Source organism: Sceloporus occidentalis, unplaced genomic scaffold (assembly GCF_023333645.1).
Source record: "Sceloporus occidentalis isolate IW3139 unplaced genomic scaffold, rSceOcc1.0.p SCAF_1, whole genome shotgun sequence".
NCBI classification, from domain to species: Eukaryota; Metazoa; Chordata; class Lepidosauria; order Squamata; family Phrynosomatidae; genus Sceloporus; species Sceloporus occidentalis.
This window is the reverse complement of record NW_028316981.1, coordinates 256,828,161-256,846,183: the sequence shown is the minus strand read 5'-3', so window position 1 is coordinate 256,846,183 and position 18,023 is coordinate 256,828,161. Positions and strand designations below refer to the sequence as shown.

The following is an 18,023-nucleotide window of genomic DNA, read 5'->3' as shown; positions in this document are numbered from 1 at the left end:
AAATCTTAAAATGGCATCTCTCCCCTGGTCAATACAAGTGCCCCTGGTTATTTGACAGGTTAGGAGCTGCATTTTTACTGTTTCCACTTTTTGACAATTCTTACACTGTCAAATCCATGGGGGACTCCTATAGAAGAAAACAAGCAAATAGTAACTTGTTAATCATAATGATAAAACACACAGTGTTATCAAGCAGAGGCTGGATGGCCATCTGATGGGGATGCTTTGATTGAGAGTTCCTGCATGGCAGGAGGTTGGACTGGATAGCCCTTGTGGTCTCGTCCAACTATATGATTCTGTTATTCTAAGATTCTCTGATTCTCTGATTTTGCTTGGCCACACATGTTCCAGTTTTCCTTTGTGAAATGTTGGAAACCATGATGTCACAAACATGCAGTATTATTGGTGTGTATTTATATTACTGTAATGGCATCCAAGGTTCAAATCTCCATTTTGGGGTATATTTTTTTAATAAAAGAAGGGGGTTCTAGGAGGGACCCAAGGGCCACATAGATGGCCTTCAGGGGCTGCAGAGAGCACATGGATCTCACCATCCTTCTGCTGCAGTGAATTGTCTCCCACCTTTATACCAGTTTCCTAGAGGAATAGACTGAATTGTCCAGCTGTTGGACTCAATTGTAACCCTTCCAAAAACATTAGTTCTCATGCAGTTTTAATCACGTGAGACAGAACCTCTTTTATCAGAGCACAATAATCATCAGTCTCAAGAAGTGATATTTTGTTTAAATGATAGAAAATACACTTAGTGCAAGGCTTATGGGTGTTAAAAGCAACTGTCAAACTTAAAATCATAGGGAATTATTTCCATGAGAATCAGCTCAGAGTTGCAGAAAACAATAATGCACAACTGATTGCACTGAAGCAGACATCTTAATCTAACTACATCCTTGTCAATTTCTATTTTCACTCTTTTCTGAAGCAATGAAAGCACCAAATCCCTCTGGCAAACCTCCTGGCCAAGCCTCAGAGCTCCACCAGCTCTGTATGCTTCTTTTCATTCCTTAGTAAAGGAAAATAAGTTCCCCTTGTCATGCCATTTCAGCTTGATGGTCTTCTATCAGATAAAGTCAGCTTTAATCCAGATTTTGTTTTCTGGGCTATTTGCTACCCCTTCCAGTTTGATGTCACCTGCAAATGTGATTAGCACATCTTTTATTCTTTTATTCAAGTCATTTAGAAAGTTGTTGAACAATACTGGGCCCAACACAGGATCCTACAGCAATCCACTTGTAATTTTGCTGTGGATGATGAAGAATTTTCTTTGGGTTTAGTTTGTTAACAAGTTAACAAGCTACAAATCCATACAAGAGTAGCATCATTCAGTCCACGTTTTACCAGCTTGTCAAAAGCTTTACTGACATGAACTATTCTGATACTGCCTGGAGGAGTGCTATTGCACTGGGCATCCATGGAGTTGGTGCCAGGTCTTCTGAGAGCTCTATGCTGCTGCTCAGTAATGGTTTTGACATTGTGAGATTTTGGTTGAGATCTGATAAATCTCACAACAGATCTGGGGGAAGTCTCATGGGACTGAAAATCCCACAAAACTTCAAGTGAGATCTTGGAGGCCTTATGAACAACCAACCCTCTCTTCCTTTCTTCCACTGTTCTGTTTCATGAACCCTCAGTCTTCAGCTTGTTGCCTTCAGGGGCCGGGAAGGAATTTTTGTATGTTATTGGAGCATTTCTTTTGTCATCCCTGGGTGTGTTTTTCCTTTTGCTGCTGGCTCAGTAGATTCTTCTAGTCAATGTGTTACATCATTAGCATGGTTGCTGCTATCCTGATTATAGTATTAGCTTGTATTTTAAAGCTAGGGCTATCTTTCATGATAATGTCCATTACTCATGATGTTTTGTCACAACTGGTGGGTATGGAAGGGAAGAGGGGACATGAGATAAATGAGAGGGGAGTCATGGTGGTGGTGGTGGTTGGCAGATCAATGGGGAGGGTAACCTGCAGCCTGGATGGTGACCTCTGCCTGACCATTACATTGATTGCTTGTTGGAAAAAGACTTGCACAGATAGTTTTTTGTGGGGTTTTTGGGCTATGTGGCCATGTTCTAGAAGAGTTTTCTTCCTGACATTTTGCCAGCAACTATGGTTGGCATCTTCAGAGAATGCTTGCCTAAAAAAGAGTTAGGTATATATATACTGTGTCACCCTGGGAAAGGAGGAGTGATTTGCATGTATATTGTTTTGTTGCTAATGGCAGGCCTCGGGGTGGGAGGGTCTGCAAAAGAGGATTAATTTCTGCTTGATCAGTGCTCATTGTCTGCTGGGAAGCCCCTGACCCATTTCTCATTTGCATTTGTTGAGTCTTCAGCTTGCTGTTTTTCAGGACTGGAAGCCAAATCTTGTTTACTTTCAGGGTTTCCTCTTTCCTGTTGAAATTGTCCAGGTGTTTGTGGATTTCAATGGCTTTTCTGTGCATCAGATATTTACCAGACAGGTGTGGTTGGTAGCCCTATTTGACCATTTGCTGATCTTGAAACCACTGGCCTTGGTGTCAACCTGAATGTGTATACTCCTTGTTGACCTGAATAACTGATTTATTATATTTGCAATTGCATTAAAGTGTGACCAAGTGCAACAAGACACACTACATCCACATCATTCTTGTGTTCTTGTAAATTCTTGGACACAGTTCACCTGGCCCTAATTAGTTATAGTGTTTACATCCTGACTTTGTAGCAAGGGTCTTGTAACAGTGCTATGAGCTGTGGCGTTCTGATATTACTGCCAGCTCTTCACTGTCTTTCACCTGGCAGGAAATAAGCATGGCTGAGCAGGAAAGAACATGATAATGCAGAAGTTAATTCACAACCATCACCATGCAGACTGAGAGGAAGGATAAAGATGTTTCTCTATCCAGATAAGACAGCAGAGCTTGAATCAGATTTAAAAAAGAAAAGAAAAAGAAAAAAGAAAGCAGCAGCAGCAGCAGCAGCAGGAAACACTCAAGGATCAGAGCAGGCGGCCAAAGGAATTTATGCTTTTGGATGGAGGAGATCGCTGCTGGAGACATGTATTGGAGGGCTTTGACAGCTCCTAGACATGGAAATTGTGAGGTGGCTCAGAGTGCTCACAATTGCTGTTGGCCTTCTCCAGCACTCAATAAGGTCAGGTCCAGGGTGATTTTTATACCCTTGCCTTCACATACAGTGTCTTTACCACCTCAGAATTTTCATATCTTACCAGAATCATTGGAAAGTATATTTATTGACCAGTAATTGGCTCTTACGCTGAATGGTTTCATTCTTATTTTTCACATGCTATTAGTTTTCATATTGTTTTTGTAATTTTTGTAATTTGTAATTTTATTGTTTTTGTAATTACTCCCTCCCTTTTCTTTTCTACCTTAATGTTTTTCATTTGGTTTTTTAAAAATGACCAGTATAATCTTGTACTACCCATATATTCAAAAACAAACCTCATTGAGCTCAATATTATTTACTCCCAATTAAATGCCTGTAGGATTACAGTCTGAAACCCAGGATATCAGTGCTCTAAAGCTGGAATCCTATATGTATCTGGGAATAAATCCCACTGGAAATAAATTCCATTGAATTCATTTAAAAGTACACCATGCAAATATGATGTGCTACATTTCTATCTCAAACATTTTCTAACAGCCAAAAGAATTCCAGCTGCAATATTTCATTTAAAAACAGCAAAGAAAATAACAGCTCAAAGTTTTACATAGTTTATTTTGTAAATATTTAAGTCATATTTCATTAGTGAATGTATTGTGTTCTACAAAGCTCAAGGAAAAGGTACTTGAAGCATAATATACAACATGTCTTGTGTTAATATCAATTTTTTTTATTGTGTGTTTTGGGTTTGTGGTAACACTATTCCATTACTATGTTTATAATCAGTATCATAAAAGAAAAGATAAAAATGCAGGTGCACCATGAAAGAAAGCAGTGGTTGTGGTGATGATGTTATTGACATGCCTACAAAGTTTTACTTGAGATACATATTAATTTCTAGGTACAGTGATTTGAAAAAAAAAGTTAATTCTATTTTGAGAGTAATTTTGGTGATATTGTATCTGTTCATTATGGTATTAATTTTATTAAACCAAGCCTTTTTAGAAAATGAAAAATTCCTACACCACATTGTTGCTGTATGTGTTTGCCATGCAAAAAAGGAAATAAGTATCACAGAAGGAGGAGAATAAATTATAACAAATAATTTATTCATTTATATCTAGCTACCAAAAGCATTAGCTTTGCATGTGTTAGCACCCCTGCCTGCTTCCCTTTCTCTTTTTTCTTCGCTCTTTTCTCCCTCCTTTCTTCTTCTTTCCCAAAAATCTTTCTCTTCCTGTACTTGGGTGTGCATTGAGCCTTTATCTCTGCTCAGTTTTCAACCCCACCCACTACCAAGGGTCAGTCTCTCTGTCTGGGAACTCTTCCAGATTAGGCCAAAGTAGGCTTCCCATATCCCGCCTGGGGGCGGGACTTTCCCGATTTGGGGCGGGTCCGCACAGTCCCGCCCCGGTTTGGCCCCGCCCCTGGGACTTCCCCCCCCAGCGAGTCCTCCAGGCTTGGCTGGGGCTTGGAGGACGGCTGCCTTCCAAGGCCCAGCCATGCCCTGGGGGCTCCTCCGCGATCGCGGAGTCCTCCAGGCAGGCTTGGCTGGGGCTTGGAGGACGGCTGAAGCCAAGCCCCAAACCTCTGCCTGGCTGCCTCCGTCTCTCAGGGGGGGGGGGGGAAATCCCGGGGGTGGGGGCAAAACGGCGACGGAGGCAGCCAGGCAGGGGTTTGGGGCTTGGCTTCAGCGAGGCCCCATTCCCTTGCCTGGCTTCCTCCGTTGGCGACCGAGGCAGCCAGGCAGGGGAAAGAGCCTTTCCTCTTTCTCCTCCTCCTCTTCTTCTGCCTCCTTTTCTTCCTCCCCTTCTTCCTCCTCCTCTTCTTCTTCTTTCTCCTCCTCTTCCTCCCCTTCTTCTTCATCTTTTTCCTCCTCTTCTTCTTCCTCCTCTCCTCCTCCTCCTCCTCCTCCTCTTCCTCCCCTTCTTCCTCTTCCTTCTTCCTCCTTTTCCTCCTCTTCTTCATCTTCTTTCTCCTCCTCTTCTTCTTCCTCTTTTTCTCCTCCTCCCCTTCTTCCTCTTCCTTCTTCCTCCTTTTCCTCCTCTTCTTCATCTTCTTTCTCTTCCTCTTCTTCTCCTCCTCCCCTTCTTCCTCTTCCTTCTTCCTCCTTTTCCTCCTCTTCTTCATCTTCTTCCTCTCCTCTTCTTCTTCCTCTTCTTCTCCTCCTCCCCTTCTTCCTCCCCTTCTTCCTCTTCCTTCTTCCTCCTTTTCCTCCTCTTCTTCATCTTCTTCCTCCTCCTCTTCTTCTCCATCTCTTCTTCTCCTCCTCCTCTTCCTCCCCTTCTTCCTCCTCCTCTTCTTCTTCTCCTCTTCCTCCTCCTCTGCCTTTTCCACTCTTCCTCCTCTTCAATGCCCAAATATGCTGTTTGGAATGGGGGGGGGGGGGAGGTTAGCCAGAAAGGGAAGTACATTTCTGCCATCTGTCTAGGAACAATGCCAAAATGTCCTCCATTTTGATCATGCCTAAGAAACATGCATTTACATTAACATATTTTAAAAAAGCATCACTTTTTTTGCGTGTCCTCCATTTTTTAAAAATGTGTCCTACATTTGAAAATTTTGTCCTACTTTTGTCCTACATTTGTCCCAGTTTGGAGGTCCAGAGTTATGGCAACCCTAGGCCAAAGAGGTGTGTGTGTTCTCACAATACAGCCCCTTCAGATTTTGTATCAATGAATTCAACCAACCACATCTTGAAAATAATAATTTAAAAAATCCAGTAAACAAACCTTGATTATGCCCTCTTATATAAGGGACACAATTTCACTGTGCCATTGTATTTAATGGGAATTGAGCACCCATGGATTTTGGTATCCATAGTGGGTCCTGGAACCAAATACATGTATAAAATATTGCAGTTGATGCTGGGAACTGACAAAATAATCTGCAACAAAAGAAATGTTAGTTGGAGATATATGTGTGTGTATATATACAGTGCGCATACACCATACATGGGCGCACTATATGCGGCTTCCAGATTACGTGGAAGCTGCACGATGGGAAAACAATGGTGCGTCTGCCCATGGCACTGCCATGTGTACGCACCCCATTGTTTCTAATGGAACGTGAGCATATGTGGATTTCCCCCGTAAGGGGAGGGCCCACTGTATGTATGTGTGTGTATATATTGCAACTAATATCTCAACTCCACCAAAATGTATTCATTCTGCCTGAAAGAGCATCCCCCCGTGTGTGTGTGCATGTGTATGTGAACTGTTTAGAATATTGGGTGTAAAATATTACATAGAACTACTTAGGGCCTATGTGAAGAAATTAATTTCTCTCCTGGTTAGAGATCTTTCCCTTACTAGTTGAAGACAGTACTTCAGGGTACATGCTGATTAATTGGAATTAATCCATTTAAAAAACAACACTGGAATGCAGATCTTGGTTCCATTACTATCCATGCAAAGTTTCAGGTTTTTTATCTAGGTTTTTAGGTTTCATGGTCATGGAGCTCTCTCTCGCTCTCGCTCTCACTCTCACATTCCCTCTTCCTTTCCCTTATTCCTCATTTTCCTGCTCTTGATTTCTTTCTTCAGGCCCTATTTCCCCTTTTCCTTTCCTCCCTCATTATTTACAAAGGTTTATTTTGACCTTGGCACAAAACGTCTCTTCTGCTGTATAAGCAGACATCCACAGTAGGTATTTCTACCTATAGATCCATGGAAGCATTTTTTGCTGAAATTTAATTCACTGGAGAACTGGGGATATATTATTTAACTCTGTGTGTGTTGTGCGTGCATGCGCGTGTGCTCATGTGCATTCAGGAGATTTGACATTACTTTTCTATTTAATACTTGCTTTGCTATTAACTGAGAATTATGCAGATGAAACTACCAGATCTCTGTTCATTTTTGGAAATGGACAGTTCTATTCTTTCTGCATCTTAATTTTTTTTTTTTTTTTTTTTTGTGGCCTATTAACAGTTTTTGCACCTATTTGTAAAACACATTAAGGGCTCTACAGAAAATCTTCATGGCGGAAGCATGAGAGAAAGCGTATTCCAACAGGAACAGCTGCTTTTCTTGGAATTATATATTCACAGTGTTATTCTTGTTTTAATAATCCATGTGGATTATTAAGCAGCTGGCTCTCATTGTGTATTCAGCACCACATCCCTGTGCACGGGGAATAACTTGCAGTCTAGGTTGAATCAGAATATGCCCTCTGTAGAGAGGGCAACCAGATGAGATGAGATTTAGACAGTGGTGCTCTACTAGAATTCAGGAGTGCTGCCTGTCTCCACTTTTTATTGACTCTCTCATGTATCTACTGCATCTCAAGAAGCAGATAACTGCTTAGAAATGCAAAGTGATGCACTGCATCACAAAATGCACAGAGGCAGATCTAAGGGGAAATTATGCCAGTCCCCATACCATAACAGAGGGTTTGCTCCAAATTTGTTTCTGAGTGCTTCAAGTCTCAGCTGTCCTCCAAGTGTATTATATATTATTATGTATTTTAATTATGTATTGTATTGGTTTTGTTTTAATGTGTAAGCCGCTTTTATTGCTATAATAGTAGAAAAGCCGGATACAAATAAAAGTTTTATTTTATTATTTATTTTATATGAATGCTCCATAGATTCTTTAAGGAAGGCGGAATGAGCAAAAGGTGCAGGTTCTCTGGGGATTAGTCAAGCTGTCGAAGAAATAACTGACACCAACTGGAAGAAGGTCTAGAGAAAAGGAGATGCTCCTCTCTGTCTGGAAACCTCATTTCACATATTGCAAAGCCTGTCTAAAACTAACTAGCCCTGCTCTAATGTTTGATTTTAGTCCATTCCCTATTTTTCTGTCCCAAAATGTGCACAGCTCACATGTGTGTGTCCCCCGTCCTCAACTGCTTTCCTTTTAAGGATCATGCATTCATGGAGGATAGGTCTGCAGAGGATATTAGCTGCAATAATTGAATTTCCATTTTCAAAAGCAGTGTGCCTCTGTACTAGTTAATGGGGGTGGGAGGCCAACTGTGTAGCAGAGTTGTTACCGTAATGCCCTGTAAATTATTTCCCAATTAACTAGCTCTTTGAAGCATCTAGCTCTTGAAAAAGTCTACATATAGGAGACTATTCTTAAATTCTTCTCCAGGCATTCTCCTTTAGCTTAAAGATTAAATAAGATTGATAGCAATGCTAGTTTCTTCTCAGTTGATTTAAAATGTATCTGCCTTCCTTCTTACAGAATCAGTACTGTAATTTACATTTGGTCACTCCTCTAACAGTGGTGTCCCTAGCCCAGGTGACACCCAGGACCAAGGCAAAGCTGGGGTCAGAAAATCATTTATTGTAATAGTGTTTGGTAACCTGTAAAAAAGTTGTTTCAGGAGTTGTCTGCTGAAGAGCTCTGCAGGCATAGAAATCTCATAAGCAGAAAAATCCAAAGGAACAAAGTGTAAACTGAAGCCCTGTTCCGCCCCCTGCCTGCCAAATAATTCTTGTTTGTTGCTGTTGGGCATCTTCCAGTTATTTCTGGTTGGTTGTGATTTATTCATGGGGCTTTCTTGGCAATATTTTTTCCAGAGGGGGTTTGTAATTGCCTTCCTCTGAGGCTGGGAGAATGTGACTTACCCAAGATCACTTTGTGAGTTCCCCTAGCTGAACAGAAATCTGAAGTGGTTCGCTTATTATTGAATACTTCACCTTTACTGAAGGAACTCAAAGCTCATTTCTCTTTCTCAGTTCAGCATTCACTTTATTCTACAACATCTTTCAAACGAACTCAGAAACTTGCTATGTCAGGTCTACTTGACCTTCAATTCATTTTTTAAATTTCATTCCCTTTCACTCTTCCTTCTTTTAACCATCTCAAATGTATAAATAGAAATGAATTCCATATGTTTATATTAAAGGCATATTCCATTTAATTTCTTGTACTTTTTCAAAATAGTCCGGCTTGTAAAGGTGATTTGATTGGTATTGCCTAATGGCAACTCAAAATCCAGGCAAAATATTTTACAAAGCAGCAGTTCTTCCCTTAGAGAGGTGGTAGATACACCAGCGTGTTAGAGATGTTCAGAGTTTTTCCAAATAACACAAATCACCTAATTCTGTCACTGCTTTTTAAACCAATGTATGAAAGTTGAAGACAAAAAAGAGCCAAGAAATTATTAAGTCTGACAATTGAAGATTACATTTCCCAATGTGCTAAAAGTCATTCTGACAGTGAAATTATAACTTTCCTGCAGAACAGAAAAACCCAATAATGAAAAAGTTTACTGTTCTTGCAGGAAAGTTACAATGACACTATTGCTGAAGTCTTTTTGAGGTTGATTCCTCTAGGTACATGTGGCCAATGGAATTGTATGCACAAATATTTGGTGAAGATGTTGATAAAACAATATCCAAGCTTGTAAATTTGATTTGATTGGTATGCCCAAATCCTAGGAAAATCGTTTACTGAACTAAATCTGAATCAGAACTGAAAATTTAGATAGTACTGTGAAAATTTGAGAAATGTAAGATATTTAATGCTAGGTTTTGAAGGCAACCTGGTTTTGAAAACAACCAGTGTGTTTCTAACATATGATACTATTTGTGTGAGAATATAGTCTACACACCTGAATACAAATATGTATTCTCTCTTATTCCAGGGGTGCTACTTCTGTTGTCTACAGATGCAGACAGAAAGGAACACAAAAGCCATTTGCTGTCAAAATATTGAACAAAACTGTAAGTTCCCCTGTTCATAGTTTTTTATTTGCTGCAATTTCTGTTTTGAAGGATGCATAAAACTGTAACTTTGGTGCACAGACCAACCAATATAGAATCTTCAACTTTCTTTAAATTGTATTGATGATGTGTACATGAACATTTGCTAGAATGATTCTTTTCCCAGAGAATTACAGCAATGTGTACATGACCTGACAGGAAGATCTGCCATGAACCGAATGTATCCCAATTACTAACAAAGCACAATAAGTGAAGGCAGGACAGTTTTTTACTGGTTTTCATCAAGCAAATTTTAACTGCTCCTTTTCCACTATTGAGTTCATTTGAAGGGAAAATGCCAAGACTAGCCAGAGGTTCATATAAATTAAGGCTCTGATCACTGGACAGTGAAAGGACGTTTGATCCAAATGTTTGGGGACTTTTTTTGGGTACTGTGAATGGGAACATCTGTGGTAGCTGTATGCCCATGGAGACATCTCCTGTGCTGGTAAAGGGAGAGGTATACATCATCTGAACCCCTATGGAGATCTATTTTGCACAGTAAGGCCCTATACAGACCAGCAGAAAGTGCTGACCTGTGAGCGGAGTCAGGACACAGCCTCCGGACGCTGGACACCCTAACTTTGCCCCCATGGCACCATGATGGCATGTGCTGGTCCAGATGGTGTGTAACATCATGACGCACCTTGGGTGCTGCATCCACATGATGCAGTGCCAAAGGGGCATCATAAAGCCACACCGCCGCTGCTATGGTACCCCTTGGAGGGCAGAAAAAGGAGCCACTTTTTGCGGCTCCTTTTTGCGCTCTCCAGAAGCTGGATTGAGGCCACGGCATGAGGTTGCCACAACCCCAATCTGTTGAGCAGCTGCCCCTTAGGGGCAATCTGTATAGCCCCTTACTTACCTGATGTATACAGACTGTATTCTGTCTGTATTTTATAAAATAAAATGGGGGAGAAACATTGGTGGAAGATGTCAAAATGATGAGAACAAAGCTCATGGGGTAGATTTACAAATAAGGAAGGTACTAATAGATTAATTCATATATTACACGTGACTTCCTCATTTGAGTTTAATACAGTATTAGAAGTGGAAACTTTAATACAAAAGAAGAGGAAAGAATCCACCACTTCAACGCTTGTGCAGGAAGTGAAGCAAAAAAGAACACCATAAACTCATTCCTGTAAAATTGGCAACTTTATGCCATGCTAGTCCACATGAAGCAACAACATTGTTGCAGCAAATTATCTATAATTTGATTTATTAGTTTCTCTTTTTCCTGTCAGATGTGTATTTCAGATTTCTGCCTCTCATCAGACATTCAAATGACTTAAAATTAGAGTAAATTTATTTCTGTTTATGCAGAATATTATTTATTTCTATTGTAACTAGGTTAATAGTAGGCACTATTTCAACTTTGCAAGTATGAATATTTTGAAGAACACAGGCCTACTGTGACATATTCTTTGTGCACTGAACATTTTATGGTATTATAAAAATAGCATTAAGATTAAAAATTCAAAAGAAGTACACTTAGGAGATTCAGCTAGAGTTATGATTATGAAAGCATCTGAAAATGCCTCAAAACAGTTGCTCTAATATTTGTTGCCATATTAAGATAAGTAAGGGAGTTTTCAAAATACTAAATGTAGAAAGAGAGTTAGGGAATATAAATTGACATATTCTGGTGCACAGACCAGTCTCAAGACATTTTGCTACTTGAGAGAATGGCCAGATCAGGACTATACCAAGATTTTTTTTAAAAAAAGAGAGAAGAAAATTAAAATATGTAATAACTGTTGTTAAATGGTAAAGGATTTGTTAGATTATAAACCTATTCATACCTTTACAACAATTGCACAGATACTTGTGTATGTATAAAATCTACCTGTTTCATGTAATGTAAATTCATTATAAAAAGGTAAAGATAGTCCCTTGACAAGAATGTCTAGTTGTAGCCGAGTGTAGTGGGTAGTGCTCATCTCTGTTACTAAGCCGAAGAGCCAGCCCTGTTTGAGAACTGCTCTGGTGGCCATGTGGCCAATATGATTGCACACAACACTGTTACTTTCTCACCAAAGTGGTACCTATTTATCTACTTGAATTTGCATGCTTTCAAACTGCTAGGTTGGCAGAAGCTGGGACTAGTGACAGGATCTCACCCCATCATGCTGCACTTGGGCCTCAAACTGCCCACCTTCTGATCTTCCGATCATCAGAATTGGTGCCTTAACCACAAAGCCACATACTTATTATCGTTTTCATTTTTTATTAAATTTCAAACAACAGCAACAAAAACAACATAAAAACACTTCATGTAATTTTAACCAAGTCATTTCCATATATGTATATCTTAACACTTTTACTTCCCACAGTTGAATCCATTTTGTAGTGACTCAGTTCTTTTAATCTTAATTCCTTCAGATAATCTATTTTTATAACAGTGTTTACCTGAGAGTCAATTCCTCATATTTCAACTTTTTTATTTGACCACTGCTCACCACACTTATTATATATTTTGTTAAATATAATTTTAAAAAACAAATTTAAGGCACATTTTGAATGCCTTTAAAAGGGGATTAGACAAACTCATGAAGGATAACACTATAAATGCCTACTTTGGCTACATACTGTCTCCACTATTAGATGCAATGTTCTCCTGAAAACCAACTTCTGTGGAATGCAAGGTGGCAGGTGCAGTCACATTCATGTCTTCAAGGCAGGCTTCATGTAGGCAGCTGGTTGGTTGCTATATAAACAGAATGCTGGATTAAGTAGGACTTTGGTCTGACCAAGGACAGCTCTTACATCCTTATGTCTTTAGCAACTGCATCTCAAAATTAAAAAATGTGCTGTCATCGAATTGGAAACTTTATGCTGAGCTCTCATTACAGTGTTCTCATAGTTTTTACTTAGGGGCTAGGAGAGCAAACAATAGATTCAGTACAGATGACTTGAAAGGTATGCATATTTTAAATATGATCCAAATTAAACTTAAATTGTTTGAAGCCCCACATTAGCTATTATCTCTCAGATAAAAGGACCTTCCTATCAATATTTAAAACATAAAAGACAGGTAGTTATCAAAAGGCAAGCAGAATGCTAATAATTATTAGAGAAGGGGATAAAAATAATATTGATATAGCATCTATCTATCTGAAGTGAACTTGTGTTAGTTTTAGCTCTTTACTTTGCAAATGGATAGAACTGCAGAAAAGGATGAAGCAGTCTATCAATAATATGTAAAATGGTCTACAATTATTCTTAGAAAAAGGTAAGGTGCTTTCAAATGCTTGATTTTTTAAAAAAAATGTTAGAAATGCTGATTTAGTATCTCCACAGAGTGACTTTTTTAATGATGCTATTTTTCATTTTGGGAGTTCAGTTTAAAAAATGTCATAGAGATTAGCATAAAAGAAATCTTATTTCAAAGTACTTTATGCCAAAGAAACTGGTTGGATTAATGGGCATATAAAACCATCCAGGTACATAGTTTGCTACCAACTTTTTCAGTGGATTGTACAGCATTACATTAAAGATCAGTTTTTAAACCATGGCTGAGAAGAGTGTGACTGGACTGCAGCGCTCATCAGCCCTAGTTAGTATAGCTAATCATGTAGAATGCTAGGATCCATAGTCCAACAACATCTGGAAGTCTACATGATTCCCATCCATCATGGGACAGATTGCAAAATTTCCTTACTAACACAACCCTGAAGGCTAGAAACAATGATTCAGTCAAATGTTTATGAAATTGGCCCAATAATTTGAGGACAAACAGTTTCAAGTCATCACTTCCTAGCCTCCATTTTGTTTTATGGATTCATTTGGCTGATTTTTCAGCATGATTTATATAGAATAAAGTCCTACTGTAATCAGTGAAGCTTATTACTGACCAGACATGTATTCAATTGCATTATTGACTTTTGCCATTCCTCCTCCTAACATACTATGGAAGAATCTCTTTTTTATTGTCAAAAAAGAAAAAGGAAATAACCATTCTCTTGTGAGTGGAACAGCTTCAAAATTATTATTGTTATCCAGAGCCTGGCCTAGTATTGTCCTATTGTGTCTTCTGACTGCAGAGTTGTAATGATATCTTTATGTCCCTGTGTGATTGCAGCATAATCCTTTCAAGGTGTGAAGAGGCATAGCATTATTGCCACATTCCCTGCCTGAATGCCCACTTCAGCACCATTCACTGTCCACTGCTTCTCCTTTGAAGGAGAAAGGCTGAGATAAAAGGGGAATCTTTACAGAAAGAGCCTGTCATATTTGCAGGTAGCATGAAATTTGACTCTGTGTAAGTGATGACTTGAAACTAAAATGTCAAATGGAATTTAGTTTGAATATTACTTCGATTCCCCTTTGTTTACAGAAAGCAGAACTATCTTAATATTTTTGGAGGACTGAATTGCTTTATCTTGTTGCAGTAAAAGTAACAATGTCTTGTGACACCTTAAGGAGTAATATGTTTTATTTGAAATAAGGTCCAGGAAAGCCTGTGCCAATAAAACCTTTTTTTAAGGTGCCACAAAACTCTTTGTCATTCTTATATTACTACTAGAGTAGCAATACCTTTTTAGTTTCCAATTTAATGGGTGATTGTTCATACAGATAAATCCAGTGATGCTTTGATATCATTTTTCTATTAAATGTTATTCTAGAGGCAGAATGTTAAATAGCATAGCACTGACTCGTTCAAGTGAACATGTTAGGAGCTAGACCTGGGCCTTCTGTATTTAAAACAGAGGCTGTGCTGGCCAGTTAAAGACCTTTTTTTGTGGAACTACGAATTATGTGTAAATGCATGTAACAAAGCTCTGTCTCCCTCCCACCCTTAAGAAATATAGCTTCAGAAGAGGGGAATTGGGAGCTGAGTAGCACACCATGCCTAAATATTTCTATGTCTGCTGTTTCCCTGCTTCAGATTGTCTTCCCCTATATATTGCTAGCAACAGAAAGCAATATATTTCAGTGTCAGCTGTTGGCTGGACTTTTGGAACTAAGTCACGTGAGGTACAGACTAGTTTTCATGAACATTAGAAGAGAGTTTCATAAAAGAAAGTAGGTGGAGAATGCTTCTTGTTTTGTTGAGAATGAATAATGTGGCTGTTGTTTTGTTTTACTTTATTTATATCCCAGCATTCTCCCAGGATAGTGTCAGGATATTTACCAGGTTCTCCCCTCGTGACTCCAGGTTTATCAACAGCTTTTCACAGTATTAGTCAGGCTAGTATTATTAATCCTTGGTACATTATGATTTTTTATATTTCTTACTTTTAATTAAATTAGGCCTTCAGCCTTGAAGAATAAAAGCACTGTACTGCTTCTGTTTGAAATATAAGTATTGATAATAAGTATATTTTGCAAAGTAAACTATAAATGCATTAGGAACACATTTTTGTGATCAGCTAGATTATTGTTGTAATTAAGAATGAGTTGGCTAGACATGTTTTTCTAATTGTAAGATAACAAGATTTTTTTAAGTCATCCCTTTCACATACCACATATTACTTACTGAGGGTATTATGAGTACATTAAGCTCCAATGCATTCATTGGACCAAGGCAAAGCTGGGGTCAGAAAATCATTTATTGTAATAGTGTTTTGGTAACCTGTAAAAATGTTGTTTCAGGAGTTGCCTGCTGAAGAGCTCTGTGCAACTCTAAAGAAGTTGTTTGAAGAAAAGGTATTCCCTTATTTATATATTTTTCATAGTAGGAATCATATTAAGTGGCTTCAGAGAAACAAGACCTTCAAAATATACTTACACAGTTTTAGTAATTCTGGGTAACCATAGGAGGTTAAGCACTTCTTGGCTCCCTTCAATGGAGTTGGGACTAGTGTACCCATTTGTTCCGACATGTTGGGCTGTCCCTTTTGTTGAAATATGAGGCTTGTTCAAATGCCAATATTCTTCTTGGACTCTGTGATACTTGCACTTGTGCATGTGTAGGTGTACAGAAGGACTGCTGTGTTTTAAAAAAGCCTTGGTTACTTCCATTCAATGTTTTGTTAATTTTAGAGTCATAGAGTTGGAAGAGACCACAAGGACCACCTAGTCCACCCCCCTGCCATGTAGGAATAAACAACTGAAATACCTCTGAAAGATACCCATCCAACTCCTGTTCAAAGTCCTCCAAAAAGGAGAGTCTACTGCCCTCTGGGGCAATCTGTTCCACTGTTAAACAGCTCCTTCAGTAAATAAATTATTTCTAATGTTTAGGTGGAATCTCTTTTCTCATAATTTGAACCCACTGGTTTGTGTGTCTAATCTTCCATTTTGAAGCCAAGCCCTCCCTCCAGTCCATCTGCCTTGGTCCAGGCCTTGGAGGTAGAGAGGAACTGCTGGACCTCTTATCCTTTCCCTCCACCACTCCCTTCTCCTTCTGTGTCATGTCTTTTTAGATTGTAAGCCCGAGGGCAGGGAACCGTCTAACTAAAAAGATTGCATGTACAGCGCTGTGTAAATTTACAGCGCTTCATAAATAAAGGTTAATAATAATAATAATAATAATAATATCATCATCATCATCTCTGGAAATGCAGAAAACAAACTTGTCCTTTGTAGAAAGATCTTTTAGCACCTTTGAGACTAGCTGAAAGAAAGAAGTTGGCAGCATGAGCTTTCCTAGACTTAAGTCTACTTTCTCAGAGGCATTTGGTAGAGTGGAAACCAGGAACAGACATATATATGTCATTGGTATGTGAAAATGTAAATTCAAATTCAAAATCTTTTGTGTATGGAAAGTGGCAAGTCTAGTTTTAACAATGGTTATTAGTGAACAAAGGCATTGGGAACTAGCCTTTGTGTATGGAAATGAAGTGGCAAGACCAGTTTTGCCTGGAAAACTAGCCTTAGTTGGGGAGAATAGATGGGTGTCGGGCACGCCCCAGAGGATGTGGTCAGATAGTGTTGAAATGTGTGTAGTGAGCCAGGAAGCCATTATCTTTGTCTGAGGGACTGTAGTTTGTGGATGAACTCCAATTCTGCTGTTTCTCTTTCCAATCTATCTTTGTAATTTTTTTTGTTCAAGGACCACTGTTCTGAGGTCTGAGATGGAATGCCCAAAGAGATGGAAATGTTCTGTCACCGGTTTTTGTGTATTCCAATTCCTAATGTCTGATTTATGTCCATTTATCCTCTGGCACAGAGACTGGCCTGTTTGCCCAATGTAGAGTGCTGATGGGCATTGATGACATAGTATGGCATAAATCACATTGGAGGATGAGCACATGAAAGTACCCCTAATATTGTGATGACATTTCCTATATAATATGTGCAGGCAGAGTTGGCATCTTGGTTTGTGGCAAGACTTGGTATCTGTGTCACTATCTTTGTCATGTGTAAGCATGATGACAGCATTTCTCTCTAAAGTGTGCACAGACCAACTGTTTAATTATTTGTTCTAGATATCAACATCAAATTTACTGCTCAGTAGTTGCTTAGGTCCTCTTTCTTACCCCTTTGAAGATGGAAACATTTGCCCTTCTCCAATTTGCTGGGACTTCTGTCCTCCCAGAATTCTCAAAGGTTATCTGAGATTACACCTGCAAGTCCCCTTAAAACTCTTGGATGCAGTTTATCCAGCCCCTCAGACTTGGATTCATGTAGAGTAGGTAGGTATTTAGAGGTGGCAGATATTCTTTTTCTAACCTATCTATCCTAGGCTGTAGTCCACTTATTGGATGATTTATTCTATTTTCACAAGTTAGAGCAATGTTTTTCTTTTGGGAAAATACTGAGGCAAGGAATGTATTAACAGTTTGTTTTTCTTTTTATCCTATTAGCATTTCACTATCTTGTTTTTGGGTGGTCCTGCTATTTCATTGTTCTTCCTTTGCTCTGAACATAGCCCCAAAAACTCTTATTATTATTTTTAACCTCTCTAGTGAGCCTCAGCTCATTCTGAGCTTTAGCTTTTCTGACTTTCCCCCTAGAAATATTGGTTCTTCATTTGTGTTTCTCTTTGATGATTTTCTCCTTCCATTTCTTATGTGTGTGCCTTTTAAGTCTCTACTCATTTGACAGTTCTTTGTACGTCCACCTGCTTTCTTTAGACACCTCCCACATTTCTTCCGCATTGGATTGTTTACAACTGTGCCTTCTCATCTTTTAATATCTCACCTTTAAGAAGCTTCCATACACCACGAACTCCCTCCCTTTTTTGCATTTCTTGCCATAGGGTCTAATCCAGTATATCTCTAATCTTACTGAAATCAGCTTTGTT

At 39.0% G+C, this 18,023-nt stretch overlaps 1 protein-coding gene across 2 annotated transcripts in view; it reads left to right on the top strand.

The window, feature by feature from the left end:
• Positions 1-18,023, top strand: part of LOC149323788 (calcium/calmodulin-dependent protein kinase type IV-like) — a 135,369-nt gene that overhangs the window by 49,044 nt on the left and 68,302 nt on the right. Inside the window, exons 2-3 of one of the 2 annotated variants that reach the window (XM_089492329.1) lie at positions 9,712-9,790; positions 15,428-15,481. In XM_089492329.1, the coding sequence (XP_089348455.1) occupies positions 9,712-9,790; positions 15,428-15,481 (133 nt within the window). The remainder of the gene's footprint in view (positions 1-9,711; positions 9,791-15,427; positions 15,482-18,023) is intronic. The other variant, XM_089492337.1, reaches the window with a different exon arrangement.